Genomic DNA, 25739 nt, shown 5'->3' with positions numbered 1-25739 from the left:
CCTATTAGCCAGGAAAAACTGATAAGATTGATATGTTAAATGACTATGAAATTGAGGTGTCTAATAAATGGTGAAGGTTATATTTTGGGGTCTATGTTGTTCAAAATGTATTCTCTCTCTATGCTTGGAAAACGTCACTTGATGCCAGTTTTCTAAATTAATTAATTGTAGTGCACATTCATTAGCTGGGTGTTCATATTTCCAATTTTTTAAGCAAAACATAATACCGAAGACATTATTCCAGAAATGCCATTGTAATATACCCATATTACACACCAAAAATTATGTTAAAAGAACATTAAGGTTGCAAAGTTGAGTTCTGAAAAGTTCGGAAATGCCAGAATTATATATGCTACTCCTTTATAAAGGTTTTTCCCTGAACGTTCTGAGAACCTGTGTCTCCCCTCCATTGGCTTCAGTAGGAGTTACAGGTACTTAACAAGGTTGAAAATCAGGCAAAACATTGATTCAGGAACCTAGTATTAGGAATCGGTTTCAAAATTGTGATTCTAGTTATTAAAGTTGAGTGTATAGGTTCATAGCAGTTAGAAATACAAAAGATCTCCTACCTCTGTGGTGCTAACCCTGTCGCGTGCACCAACATATTCTTTTTTATCTCATAGTTCCGCAGAACTTCAGCTTTCATTAACAAATAATTTTTTTAGCTCTTCATGGTTGCAAAGAGATTATTCTAAAAGTAAACTAAAGCAGTGTCTTCCTGAGTTTGTAGACAACCTAAATCCGTAAGTCTGTGATGTCTTGCAGCCTCCATGCAACTCAGAGTAGTTTAGTTCTGGAGCTTAGTAAAATGTTAAGACTTAACAAAAATGGTTGTCCATTGTGATGGATATTATGGTAGTTAGCCTCAAAATGTCTTTTTTATTTGTTTCTATGGTATACAACTTACTGTATACATAGTATACAACTTACTAGGTTACTTATGGCTCCATCTATACTACCAGTCTATTGGTGCCAGTACACAATTGTTTGCTGTGATTCAGGTTGTCTGTGGCTTAACACAATTTTTGTTTGTAGTGTAGATGATACAACATAGTTATGGAATACATATTACGAAACCAGGTTACATTTCATTCTGATACTACCTGGTATATGTTTCGTCATTTCCTTGATTACATACTCTTGATATTTGTAAAGCAGGTGTACAAAAATTAACAACTGTATTTTTAAAAGGAGCAATTCTAGTGTTGTTGGGTTTTTTAGTTTGTTTTTAAAAGTGATGGTAAATGTCCTCTGTGCCCCCATGGAAATCTTTCTGTTGTAATATTTTGGACCAGATTTTCATAAATCTCTCCCTGCAGTTGCATCCACATTTTCCAGATCTAATTTGTGATCGAGATACTGTACATGGATTCAGAATCACTCAGAGTGCTCACATTTTTGGTTTAGCTGCATCCCTTCAACTAAATGTTGAAAATATGACCCTGGTTTCTTGGTGGTGTCATTTCTAAATCTAAAGTAAAATGTTGTAGCAAACTACAATGTCTGGATTCCTCCTGACTGCTTATTATCCTTTTAAATAGTCATCCCATTCTCTTCTGTTTCATGCTTGCTTAGGGGGTCTCTCTTTTTTTTTTTTTTTTTTTTCTGTCCCATATTTTTCTTGGTTTATTTCTAATTCTTGATTTTTTTTGTTCTTTCTCTAATTGTGTGTGCTTTTATTTCTGGCTCTATTTGCTCTATCACACTCTTTTTCATGTCTGGTTCTGTTGCAGTCTGTGTTTCATATAGGCTTTGTTTCAGTATATTCCTGTCTTGAATCGCCTTTTGTCTGTGGTCCATTCAGACCCTTTCTGATACTGTTTTTCTTTCTCTGTACTTCCTTTTCTATTAGCGTGCACCATGGAATTAAAAAACACTCATTTAATTGAGCAATAAAATAATTAAAAATTGGCGTGGGGATGACTTAGTGGCCTGCAGATCTCTGGCCAATGTTCTTATCCTCCCTATGCATCAAACGGCAGTCTTTCATTGTTCCAGTTTGTGTGAATGATTATCTAGGATGATGATATGAAAAAGAGGATGGTGTATATGAATGAAAACCCTAATCTGCTGTAGAAATTCCTTTCCCTTTCTTGTTATTTGTTCTCCTCTCCCTTCCTCTCTTTCTCAGCCCTTGCTTTTCTGTTTTTATTTTCCCAACATTCAGAGTTGCACACATTTGATTAAAGGTGTGATATTTAAATTGATTTAGTTATAGCAGTGCAAAACCATGTGTGGGCACTCTTAGTTCTATTTTAATCTGATTTATGTTGATTTAGTTTAACATAAGGAATCTTCTGCCTCTTTCCTTGCCAGCTTCACAGCCTAGTAGAGCTCACTGTCACAGATTTGTTCCTGATATCCAGCCTACATTTTGCCTTTTGTGAATATCTCTCTGTATAATTCAAATAATTCTTTCCCCATCCTTGTTATATACATTCAAATAACTGCAGACTCTTCATATCTCCTCCTCCTGCAACACTGACTTAATACATATCTTATCTAAGTGATAATTTAGATTTATTTCTTTTTGGTTATTTTTGCCAACACTCAGTCCTTGCTCACAGTCCCTCTGCTGCAAATTCTCATACTATTTTCCTCCCTCCCTCCCTCTTTAGTACAGTATTGCTGTTTTTTCCCCCACTCCTGTGTTCCCATTAACTCATACACTCCCTCTTCGCACTGCTCAGATCATCACCCACTCTGCAGAATTTTAAAAAAGGGATACAAACCCCAACAAAAGATGGAAGTAAAATGACATTTACTCCCCATCATCCTTTCCTTCTCGGGGTCCGCTTTGTATAGAATGTTGAATGAGAGTCCCTTTCCTCGCCCCTGCCATATGCACTTGTGCTATGCCCCAGTTCAGCTGCGGAATGTCTACTTGTTTCTATCCACTCCCACTCCTTTCTCTTGTGCCTCCCTTCCACCCTTCTTTTCCTTTTTGTTGTTTTGCTTTCTGTTCTTATTTACTACCTTGTTTGCATTTCATCCCCAATTACTTCTTTCATTTGCTTCCTCCCTTACCAAAAGGCTACATGGTGCTATGAGTTGGGGGTGCTCACTGGAGGCTTGGGGCTGGGCATGTGCTCTGACAACCAAACTCTGGGAGGCAGCATGATCTAGTGGATAAGACACAGGGCTAGGAATCAGAGAAGAGGGGTGTATTCCCAGCACTGCCATCAGATCCATAACTAAACATTTTAGTGCCCGGAGTGAGCAAGCATATTTATGCCCCCTAGAGGTGACATGGGGGAGTCATGTGGGATCACACACCTCCTTCTCCCCCCTCCCGCCCCGACTTCTGCCTTGCATTTAGCACAGAGGTTTTCAAACTCTGGGGAGCACCTTCCTAGGGTGATGCGTCCCACAGTTTGAAAACTGTCATCACCTGCCAGGAGCCAGCAGATCGGAAACTGGTGGAAGGCACCCGGGCCACTTGAGTCCCTGGCTGTCCATGTTTTGGGAGCTGGGGTGCTGTATGGCTGCCCGGCAGCTCTCTCTGCCACCTCTGCATGGCCGGGTGCTCCCCAGGCAGGGTGGGCGGCACAGCTCCAAGCTGCACTCCGATATGCTCTTGCGTTTGCCCCGAAGGAGCCCGGTGCTGGCCAGCAACGCCCCCTGGTGCTGCCCCCCGCCCACAGAGCCTGGCTGACATGAGATGCTACACAAGGTGCTCCTTGGAGTACTCATCCCACTTGGGCACCTGCCTCTCAGCAGCCTGGTCACACCCTGCTCACAACCCAGGGACCTGCCATTGCAGCCAGGTCACTCTCCCCACACGCCTTGTGTGCAGAGCGGAACCGTCCCTTTCTCCTCTGGGCTGCCCTGCCCCACCAGCTCCGGCAACCGAGGCCGTGAGAATGGAGCAACCCCTAGCCATACCATATTTCAAGTTCCCAAACGGAGGACACTGCTGGGGTGGGGTACATTAAAGGGTCACTGGAGGCAGTAGTTGAGGGGTGTCTGTGTACTGGGAGGGATATTTGGGGGGCGCTGGAGTGAGTACAGTTGTGGGTGCTGAAGGGGGTACCTGTGGTGGGAGTACCCACTGGAGGTGGGGGGCAGTATTGCTCTCTCACAGTGCAGGGTTGCTGGTGCAGGCCACGGATGCTGCGCCAGCCGTCTCTCAGTGCCTCCTGTGGGCCTCTCCCTCTCCCCAGAGCTGGGCAGGAGCACCATTTCAGATTTGCGGGGACAACTTTAACCATGATTCCAGGGACTACTTAGGCACCTGAAAACTCTAGGTTTTTTTTGTAGAGAATAACTTAGAAATTAGCTGACCAGAGCACTGTATCTAATTCCTATATAAAGAAAGAAAAAAAATGTATACAAACTAGGGCTGTCAATTAATCGCAATTAACTCACGCGATTAACTCAAAAATTAATTGTGATTAATCACAGTTTTAATCACATTGTTAAACAATAGAATACCAATGGAAATTTATTAAATATTTGTAGGTTGTTTTTCTACATTTTCAAATATATTGATTTCAGTTACAAAACAGAATACAAAGTGTACAGTGCTCACTTTATTATTTTTTATTACAAATATTTGCAGTGCAAAAATGATAAACAAAAGAAACAGTATTTTTCAGTTCACCTCATACAAGTACTGTAGTGCAATCTTTTTATTGTGAAAGTACAACTTACGTATGTAGATTTTTGTTGTTGTTGCATAACTGCACTCAAAAACAAAACAATGCAAAACTTTAGATCATACAAGTCCACTCAGTCCTACTTCTCGTTCAACCAATCGCTAAGACAAACAAGTTTGTTTACATTTACAGGAGATAATGCTGCCCTCTTCTTATTTACAGTGTCACCAGAAAGTGAGAACTGATGTTCTTGTGGCACTCTTGTAGCCAGCGTTGCAAGATATTTACGTGCCAGATATGCTAAACATTTGTATACCCCTTCATGCTTCGGCCACCATTCCAGCGGACATGCTTCCATGCTGATGACGCTCATTTAAAAAAAAATGTTAATTAAATTTGTGACTGAATTCCTTGTGGGATAATTGTATGTCTCAGGCTCTATTTTACTTGCATTCTGCCATATATTTCATGTTATAGCAGTCTTGGATGATGACTCAGCACATGTTCATTTTAAGAACACGTTGGCTTCAGGTTTGACAAAAAGCAAAGAAGGTACCAATGTGAGATTTCTAAAGATAGCTATAGCACTTGACCCAAGGTTTAAGAATCTGAAGTGCCTTCCAAAATCTGAGAGGGTTGAGGTGTGGAGCATGCTTTCAGAAGCCCTAAAAGAGCAACACTCGGATGCTGAAACTACAGAACCCGAACCACTAAAAAAGAAAATCAACCTTCTCCTGGTGGCATCTGACTCAGATGATGAAAATGAAAATGCATCAGTCCGCACTGGTTTGAATTGTTATTGAGCAGAACCCGTCATCAGCATGGACTCATGTCCTCTGGAACGGTGGTTGAAGTATGAACGGACATATGAATCTTTAGCGCATCTGGCATGTAAATATCTTGCGACGCCGTCTACAACAGTGCCACGAGAACTTTCGGGTGACATTGTCAGCAAGAAGCGGGCAGCATTATCTCTTGCAAATGTAAACAAACTTGTTTGAGCAATTGGCTGAACAAGAAATAGGACTGAGTGGACTAGAAGGCTCTAAAGTTTTACATTGTTTTATTTTTGAATGGAGGGTTTTTTTGTACATAATTCTATATTTGTAACGTCAACTTTCATGATAAAGAGATTGCACTACAGTACTTGTATTAGGTGAACTGAAAAATACAATTTATTTTGTTTTTTACAGTGCAAATATTTAATAAAAATAAATATAAAATGAGCACTGTACACTTTGTATTCTCTTATAATTGAAATCAATATTTTTGAAAATGTAGAAAACATCCAAAAATATTTAAATAAATGGTATTCTATTATTGTTTAGAAGTGTGATTAATCATGATTAATTTTTTTAATTGCACGATTAATCGCGATTAATTTTTTTAATCGCTTGACAGCCCTAATACAATCACCAATTAAAGCCATAGTTTAAGCTTATATGAAAGTTTAGAACAATCAGGAGATAATACAGCAAAATATTCCTAATCCCAAACCTTGAGGTTCTAATTATGGTAGGCCTCCCAGCCAAGAGAAAGACCTGAAATTATTTTTCTAAAGTGTTCTGATATTTTCTCATTAATATAGCTGACGATAGTCTACTGATGGACTCAATGCATTGCAAATGTCATTCCATCCTTCTGCAACACATGTCCCTAAGTATGTTGTATGATTATTGACAAGATAATATTACATTGTGTCTGATAAAGACTTGACCTGTTGAAGGGCTAAAAGGATTTTAGTATCTACTTGGGTAGGCTCAGATGGAAGGAGTGTGTGCAGGTAGAAAACAGTGTGTCTTGTAATTGGGCTTGGCAGAATTTGGTTTTTATTATTTTTTATAATTTTGATAGATATCTATATTTTTAAGCTTTTAAAATTTTCATTAGTTAATTTTGTATAACTGTGAAAATTAATGTCAAGCATTTTTTTCTATTGATTTAAATTTTCAAAGTTTAAATTGAAAGTTGAGGGAGATTATAGGGGAAGGGTTAGATAAATATTAAATCTCAAGATGTTGATATTAAAAAATTAAAGCTTTATAACTGTTAAAACAGAAATTGTCAACATCACATCTAAACTGTAAGAAAATCAAACTCTAAGGTCAGGCAAAGTAAGAAAAATACTTTTTCAATCTGTAAATTTTCATTATTATTAATGGAAATATTATTCATTTGTGTATGTTGTGAAACTGACATTGGCCAACAAAAATCTAATACTTGTAAGTCTACGTACAATGGACTTGATCATAAAATCCACATAAATTAGAAATGGAAAAGACTACTGGGGACAGCTGCCTGTGAGTTTAAAATTATTCCCTGCTGTATGTTTTCCGGGGCCTTTCCAGTCAAATTTAAGTGGCTTTCCCACTTCCCTTGGGAAACTATTCCAATCTATGCCTCAGTGTGAGTATTTTTCTGGTATTTTTGCTACATTTTCCTTTCTCTGGTTTTATAACATCAAACCTATCTATGCTCCCTTGTATGAACCTAAACAATTACTTTTTCTCCCTTGCCGAAAAAATAATAGATAGTTATGTTCCCCTTAGTTCTCTTTTAACCAAGCTATAAAAAAGTAATTCCTTTAATCTTATAGTTCCTTATGTGACATTGTGCTACTTGTTGTTGGGGCTTTGTAGTTTACAGAGTTAAGATTGCCAACTTTCTAATTACAGACAGCTGGACCCCCAAGGCCCCGCCCCTGTTCCGCCTCTTCCTCCAGGCCCCACTGCCCACTTGTTTCTCTGCTTCTCTACCCCATTGCTCGCTGTTGTGTGTGTTCCCCCTTCCTCAGAGCTAGATCCACTCCACCTCCTTTCCCCCTCTCTTCTCCCTCAGCTATGCACCCTCTGCTCTGGAGTTGCAGCCTGACATGGAGCCTGCCTGCCCACTAGATGCAGGTAGGAGGCAGCCCCGGCTGAGCAGGGGCTGGCATGGACTGATGACCCGGCGCCTCTCCCACTTGCGGTAACCAGACTTTTGGTGTCCGGTCAGTACATCTGACTGGACACTGCCAGGTTCCCCAGGCAATCCTATACAGAACTGGTGCATAAAACTTTGTAAATACTTCTATTCCATGATGAAAATTGTTTTTCATAACGTCCTGTCATTTTATAGTCATGCTGACATAAAGATGTTGCTCAGTCTGTGGTTGCGTCTTGTCTATCATACTTAAAAGCCTTTTTGTGCTGTTTTCTCACTAACCTCACAATGTAATTGTGATTTTTCTTGGCTGCTTGACATCATTAAAAGAACTCTCCTATTGAACAGTTTTTTTTAATGACTTTTTTCTTTCTGATTGACGCCCTTTTAGAGTAAAATTTAAAATGCATGGAAATCTAAATGCTTTGTTGAAATTGGTTAATTGGGTACAATTAAGCTGTAAGAAGCAGCCCATCAAGTAAAATCGTATGACTACATACAGAACTTTCTGTTCAATTAAAGAAAAAATACCAACCCTCATTTGCAATAGCAGTGTTCTGATTTTCATTAAATGATGGTATTTTATGCTATTTTGTCTAAGCCAAGATTAATTTCTATGGTTACAGGGAGAAATAAATCTCTAGATTGCTTTAAAGAAAGATTGTATTTGTTCAGAACAGGGTTGACAGTCTCTCCTTAAGAGAAACTATTACTTAAATGTCTTGGTTTAAATGCATAAAAAATATTTGTAATGGTACCCCAGTGGCATCATAAAAATGTAAAATAATTGTACACTAAAGTAACCAAAATTACAGGAAATAGACACTTTAAAAAAAAAATTACTAGAATTGTTAGCTTGGAGAGGGTGGGAGGAATGGAATGTCATGCTGCACAACCAAACTCTATTGTCAGGTATTCAGTGATTGACTGACAATTACAAGTCTTTTCTTACAAATGTTAAAATAATCTGCTTGATGTTAAGAAAACTTTCCATTTTCAGTATCCCTAAAACTGTCCTTATTGATCCATAATGTACAGAATTCTCAAATCCTTTCTTGGGATGAATTTCAGTCTGCATATCTAAGTTGTAATTTTTAATCCTCAAGGGAAAATTATTTACATGTAGTTTTGCTTCCCTGAAGATATTATGGCCTATCATGAGACTAGCATTCTAAGGGTGTATCTACACTGCACCTGGGAATGAGCCTCCAAGCCCAGGTGGACAGCCTTACGCTAGCTTGGCTTGAGCTAGCACTCTAAAAATAGTAGTGTGGACATTGCGGCTCCAGTGGAGACTCAGGTTAGCCACCAAGCTCAGGCCCAACGGATCAAGTGGGCCTGAGAGAACTGTCAAATGGCAAGCCGAGAATGCTGTCTTAGGTACCATCCTTTCTGAAGTTTTGATATAGATCCTTGGTGCTGAAGGATACCATTCTCCCTGGTCGGCTGACTAGGGTTTGGAGTCAGAGGTTGGATTGTATGTGTCTGGCCTGGGGATAGACGCTGTCGCAATACAGAGGACTGATAAGCTTGCAACGACTGAAGACAGAGATGTGTCTTCTTTGGGAGTGATGTATAAATCCCCAAAGACTTCAATGTAGCCTTAGAGTCCTTGAGACTATGCAGTTGGTCATCAGTCTGCTGGGGAAAAAGAGTCAGCCAGAATCATGGCATCTGCCATAGCCATGCATGGGTTTTGATGGCTCCAGTCATCAGGTCTTCCACAGGAGGTCCAACAAACCATTCAGGATCTCCCTTTCGAGGGGTTGGCTCTCTGTGCCTCAACAGCATGATCAATCTAGGGGGTAGGGATTCCCACATAATCCTATTCCCCCTTGGGACTTAAGCCTGCTTGTGACATTCTGTATCCCTATGTTCACCCTTTTTACAAAACTATAATGGATTTTGTACAAAATATGCCTTGTGAGGTACCATTTGAAAACTCAGAAGTTGCTGATCATGATTGTCCTGGTAAAATATGTGTGGCAACATTGTATGTAAAGTTATAAGATTCTACCATGTAACATTACTGAGAGACGTTCCAAGTTTAGAAAAGCAGGCACAAACCAGTTCCTCAAAGGGCAAACTAATGCCTCAGCCAGGTGGCAACAAAATCAAATAGGCTATCACCTGCTTAAGTGGCCATTTTTCAGCAGGAAAAAGGGTGTGAGTGAGAAATCAACAATTTGGAAAAGAAACAGCTGGAGGTTCTCGTCCCCCAGACCATCTGTCTCTTGAACCTCAGCTAGAGGTGATTTTTCAAAGAAAAAGAGAACAATAAGAAATGGGAACAGATGCCCCAAAATACTCCTCCTTTTTTCTCTACTCCTGGCATCAACGCACCTGAAGGACAAGAAAGTAACATTGAACTGGGGGGGGTCCCTGGCTGAAAGGAGTCCATCCAGTAAGACTCCTAAAGCATCTGGTGAGATAATCCTTTGCTTTGAGTACATTTAGCTTGTTAAGTCAGATATTAATTGTGTTTTTTCTTTTATTTTCCTGTAACCAATTCTGACTTTTATGCCTCATTACTTGTAACCACTTAAAATCTTTTATTGTTTAATCTAAACCAGTGTGCTTGGACCGAAGGGTCTGGGAAACTCCATTTGAGATAACAGGATCTGTGCATATCATTTTCTATTGATGAAATGATGGACTTTGTATGTGCTTGTATTGTCCAGGAGGGTGCTGGGCAGTACAAGACACACATTTCTGGGGGAACATCTGGGACTGGGAGTTAGCTGATATTGTCCTACAGTGTAATCTATGAGTGGCTGGCTATAGCACTCAGCCAATATACCTGGGAGTGATTTACATGCTGGAGGCTGTGTGTGAGCAGACCAGGAGTGGTGGCTCTCGCAGCGAAGCAGTGTCAGAGGCACCCCAGGTTGGAGAATTGAGGGGACACAGCTGTCCATCAGTCCAGATTTTACTCTGGATAACGTCATACTGGTGTTAACAAAGTTAATGGGTCCACTCTTTGAACAGCTGGCTGTTTGTTGCTTCATCTTCCAGTGAAGGTAGCCTTTTTTGTGGCAGGAGAATAGGAGAATTGGGAGCCAGGTATCTGACCCACTGTATACAGTTGTTTACAAGGACAAGGTATACTTAAACCCTCATCCAATATTTCTCACCAAAGTCATTTCTCACATGTCCATCAGGCAATATTTTTTTCCCAAGCTTCATGCTTATGAGGATGAGGAGAAATTGCACACATTGGATGTTTGGAGAGCGTTATTGTTTTATCTGGATGGCACTAAATCATTTGGGACATCCTCATAACTGTTCATGGCAGTCGTGGACAGGATGAAGGGCCTTCCAGTCTCATCTCAAAGAATCTCATCATGGATTTCCTCCTATATGTGGCATGACATGGCCAGTGTAACTGCCAAGCAGGATGCTAGCGTATTCAACTAGATCACTTACAGCCTCTGCAGGTTTTCTGGCTCAAGTGCCTCTACTGCACATTTGTAGAGCTGCAACTTGGTCATTGGAACAGACTTTCGCTTCTCACTATGCCATTTGTCAACAGTCAGATGTCTGATTTGGCTGCATAGTTCTTCATCCTTTATTAGGTTTATTAGGTTCCTGAGCTAGGCTCCCAGGCTTCCTATGCAATGCATAGGGAGAGTTAGAGGCCTGAAAAAGAGATTCACAGAAGTCAACAAGCTGAGTGAGAAGCTGCCTAAGCTAGCCAATAGCAAATGTAGAGGGCAGAGGGTGGCCTAAACCCCACTCTCCTCAGGGAATCAGGTGCCTATGTCCAGGCCACATCATGGGTCAGTGCTCCAGCCACTGGGGTATTAACTAAAAGGGAGGCACCAACACCACCAGGTGGAGCCCTGTAGGTGCAATAGGCAAGGGGAGACCCTACTTTGTGAATCCCATCGGGGTTAGGTGTGAGTTAGGCACTGAGCTGCTTGGCAGTGTCAGAACTGAGGCGGCGGTGCGCATGCCTACTAGCAGAAATTTACGTACCTAGGGGACTTTACAGTGGAAACTTAGAGGCCTACAGAGTTAGATGGCAGCAGAGCAGGGGGTTTTGTGAATGCCGATGACCCCTAACTGTTGGACTTAAGTGCCTAAGGAGGCAGTTAGGTTCCTGAGTCTCACTTCTGACTCCTGCCCCTGCTTACCTCAATAGGAACAAATGGTCACTTCATTGTTTTCTTATGTCAAGTTCTTATTCTACTATGATTTAAGCACATGCTTAACTTTATACACTGTGAGTAGTCCTATTGACTTTTCAGGCTTTTTTCCATGCAATGACTGGTTCCGTTGAAGTCAAGTTAAGCATATTTATGTGCAAGCCTTTTCAGATTGGGGCTGGAGTGTGTAAACTTGGATTCAAAAGTTCATAATGAACTTCAGAAAAAAATCAAAACATTTTATTACTGAATGTGACTGGAAATGTTATCATTTTTTAAAACCTATTTGAGTCAAGAATATTTTACACTAAATGAGTTGCAGTTGTGAGAATAGAGGGAAAAGAAAAAATATCTTACAAAAAGACACAAATGAAGTTGAATGCAATTAATTACTGAAGAGTTGCAAATGGAGTCTTTTCAACAACAGAAGTAAAGGCCAATTATTGCAAATACGTATTTTGACCAGTTTGCTTTTATCTCTCAAGCAAAACATCCCCCACAATTGCTGTGGGGTTTGTATTTTAGTCAGTGAGGTTTGGATGCCTGTGTGAAAATATAAATGTTAAGGAAAGTTATGATTGGAGTTGGACAACAAACATGAAAAAACAAATTGGGACGGTCTATTAAAATCAGATGTTGCCTCTATTTTTTTCTTTTTGAACGTGCTTGTTGCCAGAGAGAGAAAGAGAGTGAATATAAGCAGACGAGTAGAGCTGAAAATTTATACTCTTTTGACTATGTGAAATCTTCCATTTATTTGGTTTAAAATTCAGGATATGTTCTTTGGGCCCTTTAATTGTCATTGCTTACAATGCATTCTCATAAAACGTCTGTATAGTTTGTGTAGACATAGGTAGCAAACTAATCTATTCTGTTAAGACATTTAAAAATCACACGAGAGCTAAATGTATGCATTATTACCATTAATTCAAAATGTACTGTACATTTTTTAGTTTAAAGTTTCTATTTCAAGTAATCTATTGAATAAAGCAGTTTCTGTCTTCAAATTTAATATTTTAGCAATTAATAGAATGATTCTATCTATACACTTGAGTAACCATTACACAGATTTTTATCTGATAAAGATTGTATCTTTTGGCCTTAGAAAACATAAAATATATTCTGAAGCTGTGAAAGTGTGGTGTGTTTTTTTTTTTCTTTTTTTTTTGTGTGTGCGCACAGTTCTAGAGTTTGGTTTAAGTACAATGCTAAGCTTTTAATGTATAGCAAAACAACCAGTGACCCACATCCTACAAGATACTGAGTGTTTTCAGTGCTTACTGAAGTCAGTTGAAGCACTGATAGTGTTTAAGTAACTTACCAGGATTAAGCCCTAATTTTGCCATCCTTTGTCTAGTAAAACTAAATTTAAAATCAAAATGCTAGTAACAATTGCATGCTTCTTAAAAATGGCGTATTCAGCATGTGTTTTTACAAAATCTTCTGGTCCTATTTTGAACTGGTCATTTTTAAGAACAGTATTGCACAATGTTCTTTATTGACCTAAGTTGAAACTGAGTTAAATACCCCCAAACCTCAGCCCACCTTTGTATTATAAAATAGGGAAAAAATGAAAATGATCAGATGCAGAATGTATTTTAAAAGTTGTAGTATTTAAAATGTGAACTGAGAGTAATAAAAATCAACATCGGTGAGATAATTTTTGAACCTTATACAATATATAAAAATATATATACTTAATAAAGTAAAATTATAAAATGAATGTTTCATTCCAAAATAAACTTTCTTTCTTATTGTATGAGAGAGTGCTTTTAAAATGTCTTTTTTTTAAATCATTTTGATACTGTGTAAAATGAAATGTTTTTGCCATAAAACTGGCAATAGTATATTAGCTGTTGCATCTTAATACAAATGATAAATAATCAGATTATTTCTTTTATCACTACTGAATACTGTCTGAACTATGTCAAGTCTCCATAATGTCTTTGCAATGGTTAATATAAATTTTGCAGGCATGCTTTCAAATTTTATTTTTTGGCTTTCCCCAAACAGAAAATATTTGAACGTTCACTAGCTATATGGAGAAATACATAATAAACACTTTACGAGTACATTTTTTTTAGTGTTTAAAGTTTCATGCCTTATTTACTTTGAAGGAGACCACAATGGAAGAAAGGAATGTGATTTAAGATAATCCATAACCATACTTCAGAATTCGAACTTGGAATTTGAATAATTTTGTTGGCAGAAGTCCTTGTACTCCATATTGTGTCCTCATATGTAGAACGAAAAACTGACTTTTGAAACATCCACATATATATTTTTACGGGGATTACTTTTTTCATAGTCAAACTGCATTGGGCTTGGTTTTTGTGTTTTATTTTTTAAAATAAAACTTGTTTTGTAACATTTATTTCTGTCATAGTTAGGAGAAATATTGTTATAGAACAAACATCTGTGATGTAATATGTAAATTACATTATTAATAAGGTAATTCTGAATTATGCTCTACCTTTAGACTTTCCCTATGGATTGTTGTTGTAGTTGTAACCCATTTGCTGATGTAAAGCAGAAACCAAACAAGGTAACAATTTTCATGAGATTAGAGGTAGCCAGGCTGACTGTCTCCTGGCTTTCTGCTACCCCATTTAAGCGCAGGGCCACCCTTGTCCCATTGTTTAGATATTACTTGCTCTTTTGGGTTTCAGATTACAAGAGCAATTGATCTGTATGACCTATTTTAGGAACTTCAACTTGCAGGGGAAACCTAAACCAAATGTATATTCTCAAGAAACAAATCATCTGAAAACTGGGCAGCTGTCATTTTGATGTAATGTACTTTTTTCAGGAAATTCATATAAGACAGCACCACATGATGAACTAGAAATAAACAGCCACCAAAAACTATTAGAATGGTGTGAATCCAGTATTATTTCAACCAGGAAATTCAGAATTGAAGTTGAACATTTGGGTTTAATCTTCATTATATGCCCTGTACCTTGGAATTGCAGCATATATAGTATGTTATATCAGATACTGACCTCAGGTTCCTGAAATGTATAGCTAGAAGTCCTGGAAACGAGTTTGAGACTCAGCTCCAAATCTCAGCTTTTAAATTGTAAATTTGTGTATTATACGTGCATTTCCTGAAGTGCCTCATAGTAGAGCTTCTGTCTGCTCATCTTAAACCTCCCTTCTTAACTTCCATGCCTTACGAGGTGCCAGTGTCTGAACCAAGGGATCCTGCAGAGACCATGTGCACCTTTTCTATGCTTTTCATCACACAGCCGAAAAGGCTTTGTACTCAGATACACTTCAGCATTTCTGAGCTGGTCACTTCATCAGCTTAAAAAAAAATCTCCATGCAAAATGTAGGGTTTGTGTTTAGTCCTCAATCCTGCAAAGACTTACACATGCGGACAGGGACATGCTCAGGGATTTAAATGTGACTGCTTTGGGGGAAGGACACTTTAAACACCGCCCCCACAGTGTTTCTGGGCTTTGCTGCCTCTCCTACCCCACTGGTTCTTGCAGCCTCCCTGGGCTCCCCACCCATCCCCCCCAGCGCCCCACTGCCTCTCCCTGCCCCCATTGTCCCGGGCTCCAAGCAGTTACTGGAGGCTGTGGGCAAGGAAGGGGGCTTAGTAGGGTTGCCAATTTAGATTGGACGTATTCCTGGAGATTTCATCTCATGATATAAGCTTTAATTAAAAATTCATCTTTAATTCCTGGAGACTCTATGACAATCCTGGAGGGCTGGCAACCCTAGGGTTCAGCTGGCTTCCTGGGCCCCCTCTCGCAGGCATGTCTCCAGCTCCACTCAGCCTGACTTCCACCCTGGCAGTAATGGGGGAGGAGGTGCTTGGGGGAGGGAACCCCAGGGCTGGGGCCAGGGCAGAAGATGCAGATGGTGGCGGAGATGATTATTGGGGGGCATGTGCCCCTGCTTCTCCCCCCCACCCCACGCATGCCCCTGCGAGCAGACTCAGTGGGGCTACCATGTTTAATCACACGTGTAACTTTTTGGCAGGATCTGGGCTTTAGGGCTATGAACCTTTGAAAGTGGCACTCTATGAAATCAATATCCGTTCTCACTGGAAGACTTTTCAGTGAGAGCTATTAGCTATATCCACACCAAATGTCCTCTAGTTCTAACTGTTCCTGCTGTTTAGCAGCTTTTTAAAAATGAAATAAAACACGAGAATTTTTTAATTATGGAAAAAGTTCATTGGTTTTAATGCCCCTTGTACTCTTAAATTTTGAATAGGTTTTGGTCCAAATTCCAAAAAAAATTCACCTTTGAATAGAGGCCAGACTTGGAAAATTTCAGCCAACAAGGTGAAAGTTTTGGAAGATTAGGTTACAGGGTTTTATAATGGAAGCAGGTATGCAACCTTAATTGTAGCTGTTGCTACATCTCCCACTTCTACAGAGGCTGTAGCTTTTCATGTTTGAGCCATGCAGTATCTGTATATCTTCTGACTGCTTTTTGAAAGTCACAAGTCCTTCTAAAATATGTTCTGTTGACAGGCAATGGACGTGTTTGAATTAAAAAAATTCCACTGTAGAAAACAAAATAATAATAATAATAATAACAAAAAGTTTTAGAAATATGGTTTTTTTTTAAACTTTACATTGTTTGCTTACTTAGCAAGAGGGGTAGTGGTAAATGCAAAGAAGCTTCTGTGAATTTTTACATGGGAACTATTGGGTGCTCAAAACCATTGAAAATCAGGACTGTTGTTTAGGTGTCTATATATGGAGTTAGGAGCTTAATTTAGGATTTCTTAAAAAAAAAAAAAAAAAAAAAAAAAAAAACCACACACCTTGGCTTTAGATTTTAACTTCTGTCCATAATCAGCGTTGATACTGCTGTCAGTTAAGTTGAAAAGCGGTACGTTACATATACAGGTCTGTCGCAACTTATGCGCATTTAACATGCACGATTTCAACTTTACACAGTCGGCAAAAACAAAAAAAAGAGAAAAACAACAGTTTTAATACTATACCTGTAGTGTGGGCGATTTCGCCCGCCATTGAACTCAATGGGATTTTGGTTTTCACTTGCGGTTTACGCGCTAACCATGGAACGGAACCCCCGCGTAAGATGAGACAGACCTGTATGTTACAGAAGACTTATGTAAAAGCTGTTCTGTAGTGCATCACTGTAAGGTATTTTTAAGTTTTTTTTTTTTTTTTTTTTTACAAACTGCATCTCAAAAAGTTTTAAAGTTAACTTATAGTTATAAAGTTTAACAAACTTTTCAACTTCATATGGCAGGAAATAGTGTTTTATTGTTCAGATGGAAGTGTAAACTTGACAAAATGCTACATTTGTTCAGTGAAAATAATTATTCAGTACTGCAGAATTTTCCCTACAATGTGTCATGGAAATATTCCAATCTCTTTAATCGTAAAAAATGCTGCTGCTTCTTGCAATGTTAAATTTATGCAAATTGGAGCCTACAGTTTCATGAGTGATTGTTGTAAGTAGAACAGAAATCTTGTATATACTGCTGAGATATGAAAATGACACAAGTCAAGTTGTTTAGGCCTGATTTGTATGTGCCTTTTGAAAGTGTTTCTTAGCAAATACTCTCCTGTTTATATCTCTTTTACTTTATTAAAAGTATCCCACTTTGAAAAATACAAAAATAAAAATGCATGTACCACTGCTATTCAAATATAAATAAAGTTGTGCATGCCACCTGTGATAGCAGATGCCAACCGTTCACAGCTTCCTTTCTGCTGGACTTGCACTAAATGCAACATTTGTTCTCATATTCGTTCTCATTTTTAATAACAACTAGATTCATTATTTTTTAAAAACTAAATACGTGTGCATTCAAGATGCTGTCTAAATGAAGATACAACTTTTAAAGTACATACAGCTTGGGACCAAAAGTTTGAAAAAAAAAAAAAAAACAAAGCCATATTAAAACTACAAATGTGAATGTACTGTACAGAGAATCTTTGATACTGGCATGACACTGAAACTTTCTGTTGCCATCTAGTGGATGATGTATGTATCACATTACAGCATTTTCACTTAACTCTTGTCTAGAGAATCAAGACTCAATCATTTTCTCTCTAATAGGATTACACTAGAGAATTTTTAAATATTACTGTGATTTGTGTGCTTAGTTTTGTGGTGTTTTAAGATTAGACTGGGTTGAAATTTGTGTTACAAGTTCTCATCGGAAGTTATTTTTCTTTATAGATATTAGAAATGCTTAATCCTATTCTGTTTGTGTATTTGATTTTTTTTAATCTAGCCCCAACCATAGCAGGATAAAAAAGCTAAATTTAAATTTAAAAATGTAATTTGCAAGGTGCGAGGCTGCTGCAGAATTTTATTACTCTAGGTACCCTACTTAAATTGTTGATTTGATAATGTCCTATATGTTTGGTAATGACTGATTTAGAGACTTCCTCTCGCAAGTAATAGTGCAGTAGGTACACAGCTGATAGAGGAGGTAGCATCACAGCATCTTCAGTGAGGGGCCCTCAACTCTGTAACTCTGTTGCCCCCTTGTTGGTCCAATGGAGCCTACGTTTGTTGAATGCCATGACCAACTTCCCAGATATTTCCTGAAGGGCAGGACAAGATTAAGTCACTGGCACTACATTTTCATGTCTAGGGCTGCAGTTTCTGGAGTCTTGTGATATTGGAATCTGAGCTTTCATTAATAGTTTCTTAGCTCTCAGAATGGCAAAGAAAAGCTTGAAAATGTGACATTAGTATAACTGGTGTAGTAATGTCTATCTGGCCAAGTCTACACTACAGGGACTAGTGCAGTATAGCTATGGCATCGTAGTTGTGCCGGCATAACCCTGTAACGTAGATGCAGCCTACAGCTATGTAAAGGGTTTTTACGTTGCAGTAGGAACACCACTTCCCGAGTGATGGCAGCTGAGTGGACGGAAGCATACTTTCGTCGACCTACCTGTGTCTACCCCAGGGGTGGGGTCATCATAGTTACTCTCATAAATGTGGATTTTTCGACCCCTGGAGCTCCATAGCTATGTTGTCCTAATCTTTAAGAGTAGCCCAGGCCTGAATCTGCTGTCAGCGAGAAACAATAACTCTCAGAGGTGTAAATTATTTTGTGCATCTCAGTGAGGTGTTAACTACACCTGTAATTAGTGGGGGTCCCACCACTAATGCTACAATAGGGGACTCTGTGTGTAGCAGGAGGATAAGAGTACAATGGGCCCTGCCCACCTACCTAAGCTGATGCATCACAGCTGCTGGGATATGTCCTATGGGAACCCCCCCGACTGCCACTCCCTACCTCTCCAATGGGTGAAGAAAGCTCCTACTGCTATTCCTCCAGGAATATTCCTGGAGGAATAGCAGTGTGTGGATGAACAAATTATAGTGAATATTAAGTAGGCTGAAGGGGAGTGGGCTTATGGCGTTTTCATGGGTATTTTTCTATGGAATTCTTTGTGATATAAAATAAACACAGTACATAAAGCATTGACTAGGTGTTTGAAAAATTAAGTAAAATGTCTAGTCCCTTCTAGTGAAACTTTTTCTTTTCACAGTGACCTGTCTGGGTCAACGTAAGCCTATGGCAATTACAAGCTGAACAAATGTCAATAGAACACTGCGGAGGCAAGTGAGAAAAGGCAAAAAGAAACAGCATCAGTACAAGGCCACAGAGGATGCCTTTAGGATTTAAGGAAAGGGGGGAAAACTCTTTTCTGGTGCAAGTCCTGGGAGATAAAAGCCTGATGTGAGTGGAGGCATAATGATATCAGTCTGAGTCCAAATTCATGGAAATAATGTTACAAATGGAGGAGAGGCAAAGTAGTGTCAATGCAATTAAAAAAGTGAGACGAGAATTTCAACACAGATAGAATACTTTGCATGCAAACAGCTGAAATACTTCTCTTACTACAGCTTTCTTGCTTGTCATCTAGACTTCTGTTTATGTGAACCGTTCCTAACTAAAGTTTGGAAGGACACTTTCATCACACAGTAATGTTGGCCAATGAGAGAGATTTATGTATTTGTGCTAATCTGCCCCTTTTTGGCTTTACTTTTTATTTTTACATGTTAATTTAAATGTGAAATATGTCACTATTTTATATTTCTACTCTGTTTTCTGAAATAATTTCTTGCTGCCTATTCAATAATGTTTTTCTGTGCAGACACCATATAAAAATACTAATTTGGGAATATATTTGGTTTTTATATTTTGTTCTAATTTTATATATATAAAGTACATGTCACACCACATGGAGTGGGAGGCAAGGAAAAGAGAAGCATGCAGAAAACAAATTCAAATAAAGATGAGAAGAAAACCACCTGCAAATCCCACACATTTGTAGAAGAGTTTGCCTGGTTCCCCTTTGGGCCCGATTCTCCAAGTTACTACTCCAGCTTACTTCTCCTTTTACAACTCATTTTAATAATAAACAGGGTGAAACAGGGTGAAGTCGGTAGCAAAAATTCCCTTTGATTTCAGTGGGGCCAGAATTTTGCCCTTTGTTTACTACATGGAAAACCTTAGAAATTAAACCAGGGAAAATTCTTATCTGATATCATGAATTGTAAGAAAGGGCAACTGGAGAAGGAAGGGGATAGAGAGCATAATGTTTTTTTTAAAAAAAAATACATGCATGTTTTTATGTGTCGTGAGGTACAACTAAATTACTTACAAAGTTATACAAATAAGCAAGCCTCCTTCCTAAACTCATGGCAGCCTGGTCTCTCTAAAGTATGTTCATATCTGATCCATGTCTTTGGCCTCTCCCTTTCTCGTCTTCCATCCACAATCATTGCAAAGGCCATCCAACCGATGTAACTCTTAGGTCTCTGCTGGACATGTCCATACCAGTGTAGCCTAGCCTCTCTCAACTCGTTTTCAATTGCAGCAACCCTTATTAAGCCCTCACAACCCTTTCATTTCCTACTGTTTGACCATCTCAACATCTTCATTTCCTGGTGGGGCATACTGGTTCAATTTCTTGTGACTGGTGTTAGATTGTTTCTGTTTCGTACGTTAGATTGTGGTCAATTGCAGTTTTATACACTCAACCTTTTTATTGGCATCTTTTTATCAAAGAGAATTGGGGTCTGCTACCACCATTTGTTCCAAAAGCTTTAGTATAGTGCCAGTCAAGAGAGCCACATTATCAGCAACCATTGATCCTAGGTATTTAAATTATTTCAGTCTTCTAAGCTCTCTGTCTGTAATGTTATTTTGGTGGGTCCGCCTCTGTCAGTTATCATAGCCTCAGTCTAAGTCAGGCCTGCTCAAAACTGTGTTCCCACTGTTCAGAGTTGGTTTGCACAGTCTCTCAATCTTTCATACATATCAGTAGGTCATCATCAAACAACAAATTTCAAGGTAGCTCTTCATATAGTCTCACTTATCGCCTCCAAGACAGCCACAAATAAAAAAGGGCTCAATACTGATCCCTGGTGCAGTACAGCATTTACTAGAAATTCTCGCAGTACCCCCATTTGGTTTTCATTACAGTAGTCACTCCATCACACATATCCTGGATAAGATGGACATATCCTTCTGGCACACACCTCTGTTGCAATCTCCACCAAAGTAATTCTCTTGGTACATGATTGTGTACCTTTTCCAAGTCTACCAAGACCATGTCCAAGTGCTGTCTGTTTTCTCTGAACTTCTCCGTGAGGATTCATAGACCAAACATGGCATCAATTATATTCCTTCCCAGCATAAGTCCTTACTAACACTTCCAAATTTCAACTGTTTCACGCAGGCACTTTTCAATAATCTCCCATATTTTCATAGCTTGTGATGTTAGCTTAATTATCACTCAGTTAACACACAGTATATTATCTCTTTTATTTTTATTTTTAAAAATGGACACCATAAAGCTTTTACCCCATTCATCCAGTATTTTCTGTCTTTTAAAAATATCATTGAACAGACTTGTAAAATACTTGATGCCTTCTGTTCCCAGTGACTTCAGGACATCCACCGGTACTTCATCTGATGCAGGTGCCTTTCTCCCTTTTCATTTTTCTTAGAGGAGGAAAAGGTAGTAGAGGCACTATGTAACCTATCACACCCCTTCCTTAGGTTCTCCTTATTGATCACTCAAAATAATCGTCCCAGACTTTGATTCACCATTGTTTGCAATATACCGTGTTCATTTTTAATATAAGCAAACCCATTCACATCCTTTTTCGTTTTCTCTCTTGCTTTAGAAAGTTTGTAAATGGCTTTTTCTCCCTCATATAGGCCTAGTTAGTTATTTAGCTCATCACAGGCAAATTTTTAGCTTTCACAACCTTTATTTTATTTATTTATTTATTTATTTGCCTCCAGACATGCAATCTTATCACTGCTTACGGCCACTGGCCTGACATCTTTTAAAAGTTACCTTTTTCTTCTCAACAGATTCTTTAACTTAAAGAATCCACCTCCATGTCTCCCTTTCTATTCTTTGCAACATTGGTTTAATCACTCCTAGAACTTCATGTGCCATTTCCAGCAATATTGTTTTTAGTTGGTACCAGTTATCATTTTCAGGTCTCTGTGTGTAGTCAGGAAATCTATGCATTACTTCTTGTTTAAAGATTTTTTTTCATTCCCAGCTTTGTTTCCACCACTTAGACCTTTCAGATGTTTCAGAAGGCAGAAACCTCAGAAGTCCATATGAAGAAGTCTGCTGATTCACAGTGCCCTCATTGGGTATTACCTTACAGTTCTTCTGGTTAAAAAGAGATCAATGTGAGACACTGGCATCTGAGACACTGAGTCAGAAGAGGGAAAACCACTTCATAAAAGTGTGTTTGTAATCACCATGTCCAGTGCCAGACAAATCTGTAGGACCCCTTGGGGTTTCTGGTTCCTGTGCTATGCCCTCATGAACTGTTTCATATCCAGCCTATTCTAGTGCGTGCATTTACCTCTGCTCTGATAATTATCTTCTCGTTGGGTGATATGTTTCTGATAAGGCACAACAACTCATCAAAAAACTCCTCTTTTACCTTTTGATCCTCTCCTAACTGTGGTGCATACCTATTGACTATATGGAGAGTTACCTCTTCCCAACCCCGTTTAATACTTATCAGTTGGTCTGATCTTCTGATAAGTTCTGTCGCATGTTTCTGTATGGTTTCATCCAGAATAACTCCAACACCATTTCAAGAGGTTGAACTCCCTGAATAGAAGATTTTGTAACTCTCTGCCAGCACCTGAACTTTACCATTAAGTCTCTTATACACATGGCATGTTTACTCTCTTCCTCTTTAAGACCACATAAAGCTCCAAGCTTCTGCCAGCCAGCATTTCTACATTGCAACTTGCAAATTTCAGCTTACTCACTCCCTTTAACTTTAGCAGCCCTTAGCCAATTAAAACAGCTAAGCAAGGCTGTTGCACTGCCCTTGCAGGGAATGCCCTAACTCTGAGGTACACTTGTCACAGACATCCGTGCTCATGAGCATATCTAATGGACAAGCTTTACAGGTTGGCTGTCCATCACTGACAACCTGTAAAGCTTTGACATCAGAGTTTCCCTTCTAAGTGAGCTGCCTACAGAGACTACTGGAGCCCACCTGCTCCAACAAGATTTATTTTACAGTGGTCTTTACTCACCTTGACATCCTCCTCATAGGGCATTTTTTAGAAGTAGACATGCCACCAGCTACCCCATCATGCACTGATGTTTATTTTCAACCAAATGTCATAATTCTGTATTTGTGACACCATAATTTGCTGTACACTGAATAATTAATACCTTTTTTTTTTAACACACCCCAGAGAGATTTTTGGTTCTCCTTTGAAAACTTCCTTTGTTCTACATAGTCATTGTATTCATGTACTTTTTTTTTTTTTTTTTTTTTTTTTTTAAGATACTGAACCATATTTGAGACTCAGTAAGGGAATCACATTGGGGATCTCACTCCTTAGGCTAACTAAGGCTGTATTTCTGAGGCTTCTTCCTTTCTCTATGCTAAATTGCATCTTGTATGGTACCAGCCCCTTTAAACCCAGACTTAAAAGTTGTTAAAAGGCATTGAAGCCTCATAAAAGGTGGTTCATTGTTCCATTTAAATGATCTTTTGGAAAGCGTAAAGATAATATAGAGGAAAAAAATGGTGGGAAAAAAATGAAGAGCTGGGTAGAAAAACAGCTTCCCCTCTGCATGCACATGCACTCAGATATGTTCAAATTCTGCAAGTGATTATCAAATGGTTGTGAGGAGTTACTTGATAGGCTTAACGTTTTTTGGTTGAGGTGGAGCAGGGATTAGTCAGTCTGATAATAAAGCAGTCACTGCAAAAATAGAAAGGTGAAAATATTCAGATAAATAATATTGATCAGTTTGCTTCCTTTTTTTGGTGGACATGGGTAATATAGCTACCATGAGGTTAGTTCTTATAATTAAAGTCAAATGTTTGGGTCAAGTTTTCTGTTTTATAAAGCACATACATATATTTGATATTTTTCTTTTTGTAAACATCTTTTTTTAAATGAACCTGTTTTCTAAAATGTGCACTTGATCCTTGCCTGCCAACATTCAGTTACATTTAGTGATTTAAATTTAAATTAAATTACATTTAGTGCTTTTTTCTTCTCAAGCTGGGCCCTCATTTAAACTTACCTCACTTAGATTATTTTTATGCTTTGGCTACATGCGTAATAGAAATGAGAATCTTATTGCAAAAGGGAATCTGTATAAATAACTTAGATATCTGTGTAACCTTTATAATTATAGTCTCAAATTACATAATAGGTAGTAGTTTAGTTTAGTTTATAGTTCAAGTGCACAGGACATACTGATATTTGTACATTTAAAATGAAACAGAAAATAGAAATATGTTAAAACCCATTTTAGCTGATTGTGGAGTTAACATTTATACTTTACTTTCCTATTTAGATTACTAATATTGGGAAACTGAAGGATTTTCTTCTGCAACACAGAAAGGATTACATTAATGCTTACAGGTAAGTGCGTATTGTGTTTAAAAAGTCTCTACGTTTTAAAACTTGATTTTCAAATTTATAAGATGAGCCCATTAAAATTCTCTGAGCACAATGACATGATTTAAAACCAAAAATACAGTTTGCTGACCAGTTTCGTACCTGATCATACATCATTCAGGATAAGCAAGACCTGTTGCCTATTACTAAGGCTATGTCTACATAGCAGCTGAGAGATATACAGGCACTAGCTGCTCAAGCTAGTGCACTAAAAATAGCAGTGTGACCATGACAGTACAGGTAGTAACTCAGGCTAGCTGCCTAAATATAACATTGCCTATGATCCTAGGTACCTTCTGAGTCGGCTAACTTGAGCCACTGCCCATGCCGTCCCAGCCACACTGCTATTTTAGAACACTAGTTCATGCAGAGCTAGCATGTGTACCTCTATTCGAGCTGGAAATTGCACCTCCCAGTTGTGCTGTGGATATGGCTTAAATGGTCAGTGGAAAGCCTGAGCAGATATCTCATGCCATTCATCATATAAGGCTTTTCAAACTCTGGGAAGTGAATTCCAGAACTGAGGAACCTCATTGAGAACACCATATTGGAATACCACTAACTCTGAATTTCTTTGCTTTCTTACATCAAAATTTTGAGGAGTTAATTCTGGGTGCTTGAACCTTATGGGGAGAATATATTTGATTTTGTGACAGTAAAAGCATCCTCACTTAAGTCAATGTAGGAAACATTTGACATCCTTGAATTTATTTGCTGCCTGAGCACCCAAGGAGCAGGTGTCTTGTCTGTTTCAATCCTTTGTCCGTTTACGAGATTGGAGCTGGTAGGAAAAGCTAAGGAAAAGCACACTTAGGCTATGTCTACACTTTGAGATAGGGGTGTGATTTCCAGCTGGCGTACACATAGTCACACTCGAGCTAGCACAGGTTCAAGTGGTTTTGTACTTGGCATCGCTAAGTTGTGCCACTGCTGACTGTGCTACTACAGCTACACTACTATTTATACTTGCTCTAGCTCTCATCAAGCTAACACAGGTATGGCAACATGAGCTGGGAATCAGACCTCTTGCTTATAATGTAGATGTAGCCTTACATCTACCATCCCAGCAAACTTAGCACTTTTGGTTTATTGGTAGGTCACAGTCTAAGGCTTAAGGTTTTAAT

At 38.8% G+C, this 25739-nt stretch overlaps 1 protein-coding gene across 5 annotated transcripts in view; it reads left to right on the top strand.

Moving 5' to 3' along the window:
* The window catches only part of STX18 (syntaxin 18), a 95771-nt gene that overhangs the window by 21169 nt on the left and 48863 nt on the right, over positions 1–25739 (top strand). For 3 of the 5 annotated variants that reach the window (XR_004645826.1, XM_034771317.1, XM_034771318.1), the window contains exon 2: positions 24512–24579. The exons of 1 other annotated variant lie outside the window; for it this stretch is intronic. Coding sequence is in view for 2 of the 4 variants with exons in the window: in XM_034771317.1 (XP_034627208.1) it covers positions 24512–24579 (68 nt within the window). In the remaining 2 variants the exon portion in view is untranslated. Of the gene's footprint in view, positions 1–19180; positions 19372–24511; positions 24580–25739 lie in introns of all 5 variants that reach the window. One more of the 5 variants, XM_034771320.1, reaches the window with a different exon arrangement.

This window comes from Trachemys scripta, chromosome 5, assembly GCF_013100865.1.
Source record: "Trachemys scripta elegans isolate TJP31775 chromosome 5, CAS_Tse_1.0, whole genome shotgun sequence".
In the NCBI taxonomy this organism is placed as follows: Eukaryota; Metazoa; Chordata; order Testudines; family Emydidae; genus Trachemys; species Trachemys scripta.
Note: the sequence above shows the minus strand (reverse complement) of the source record. Positions and strands in the feature narration are given on the sequence as shown.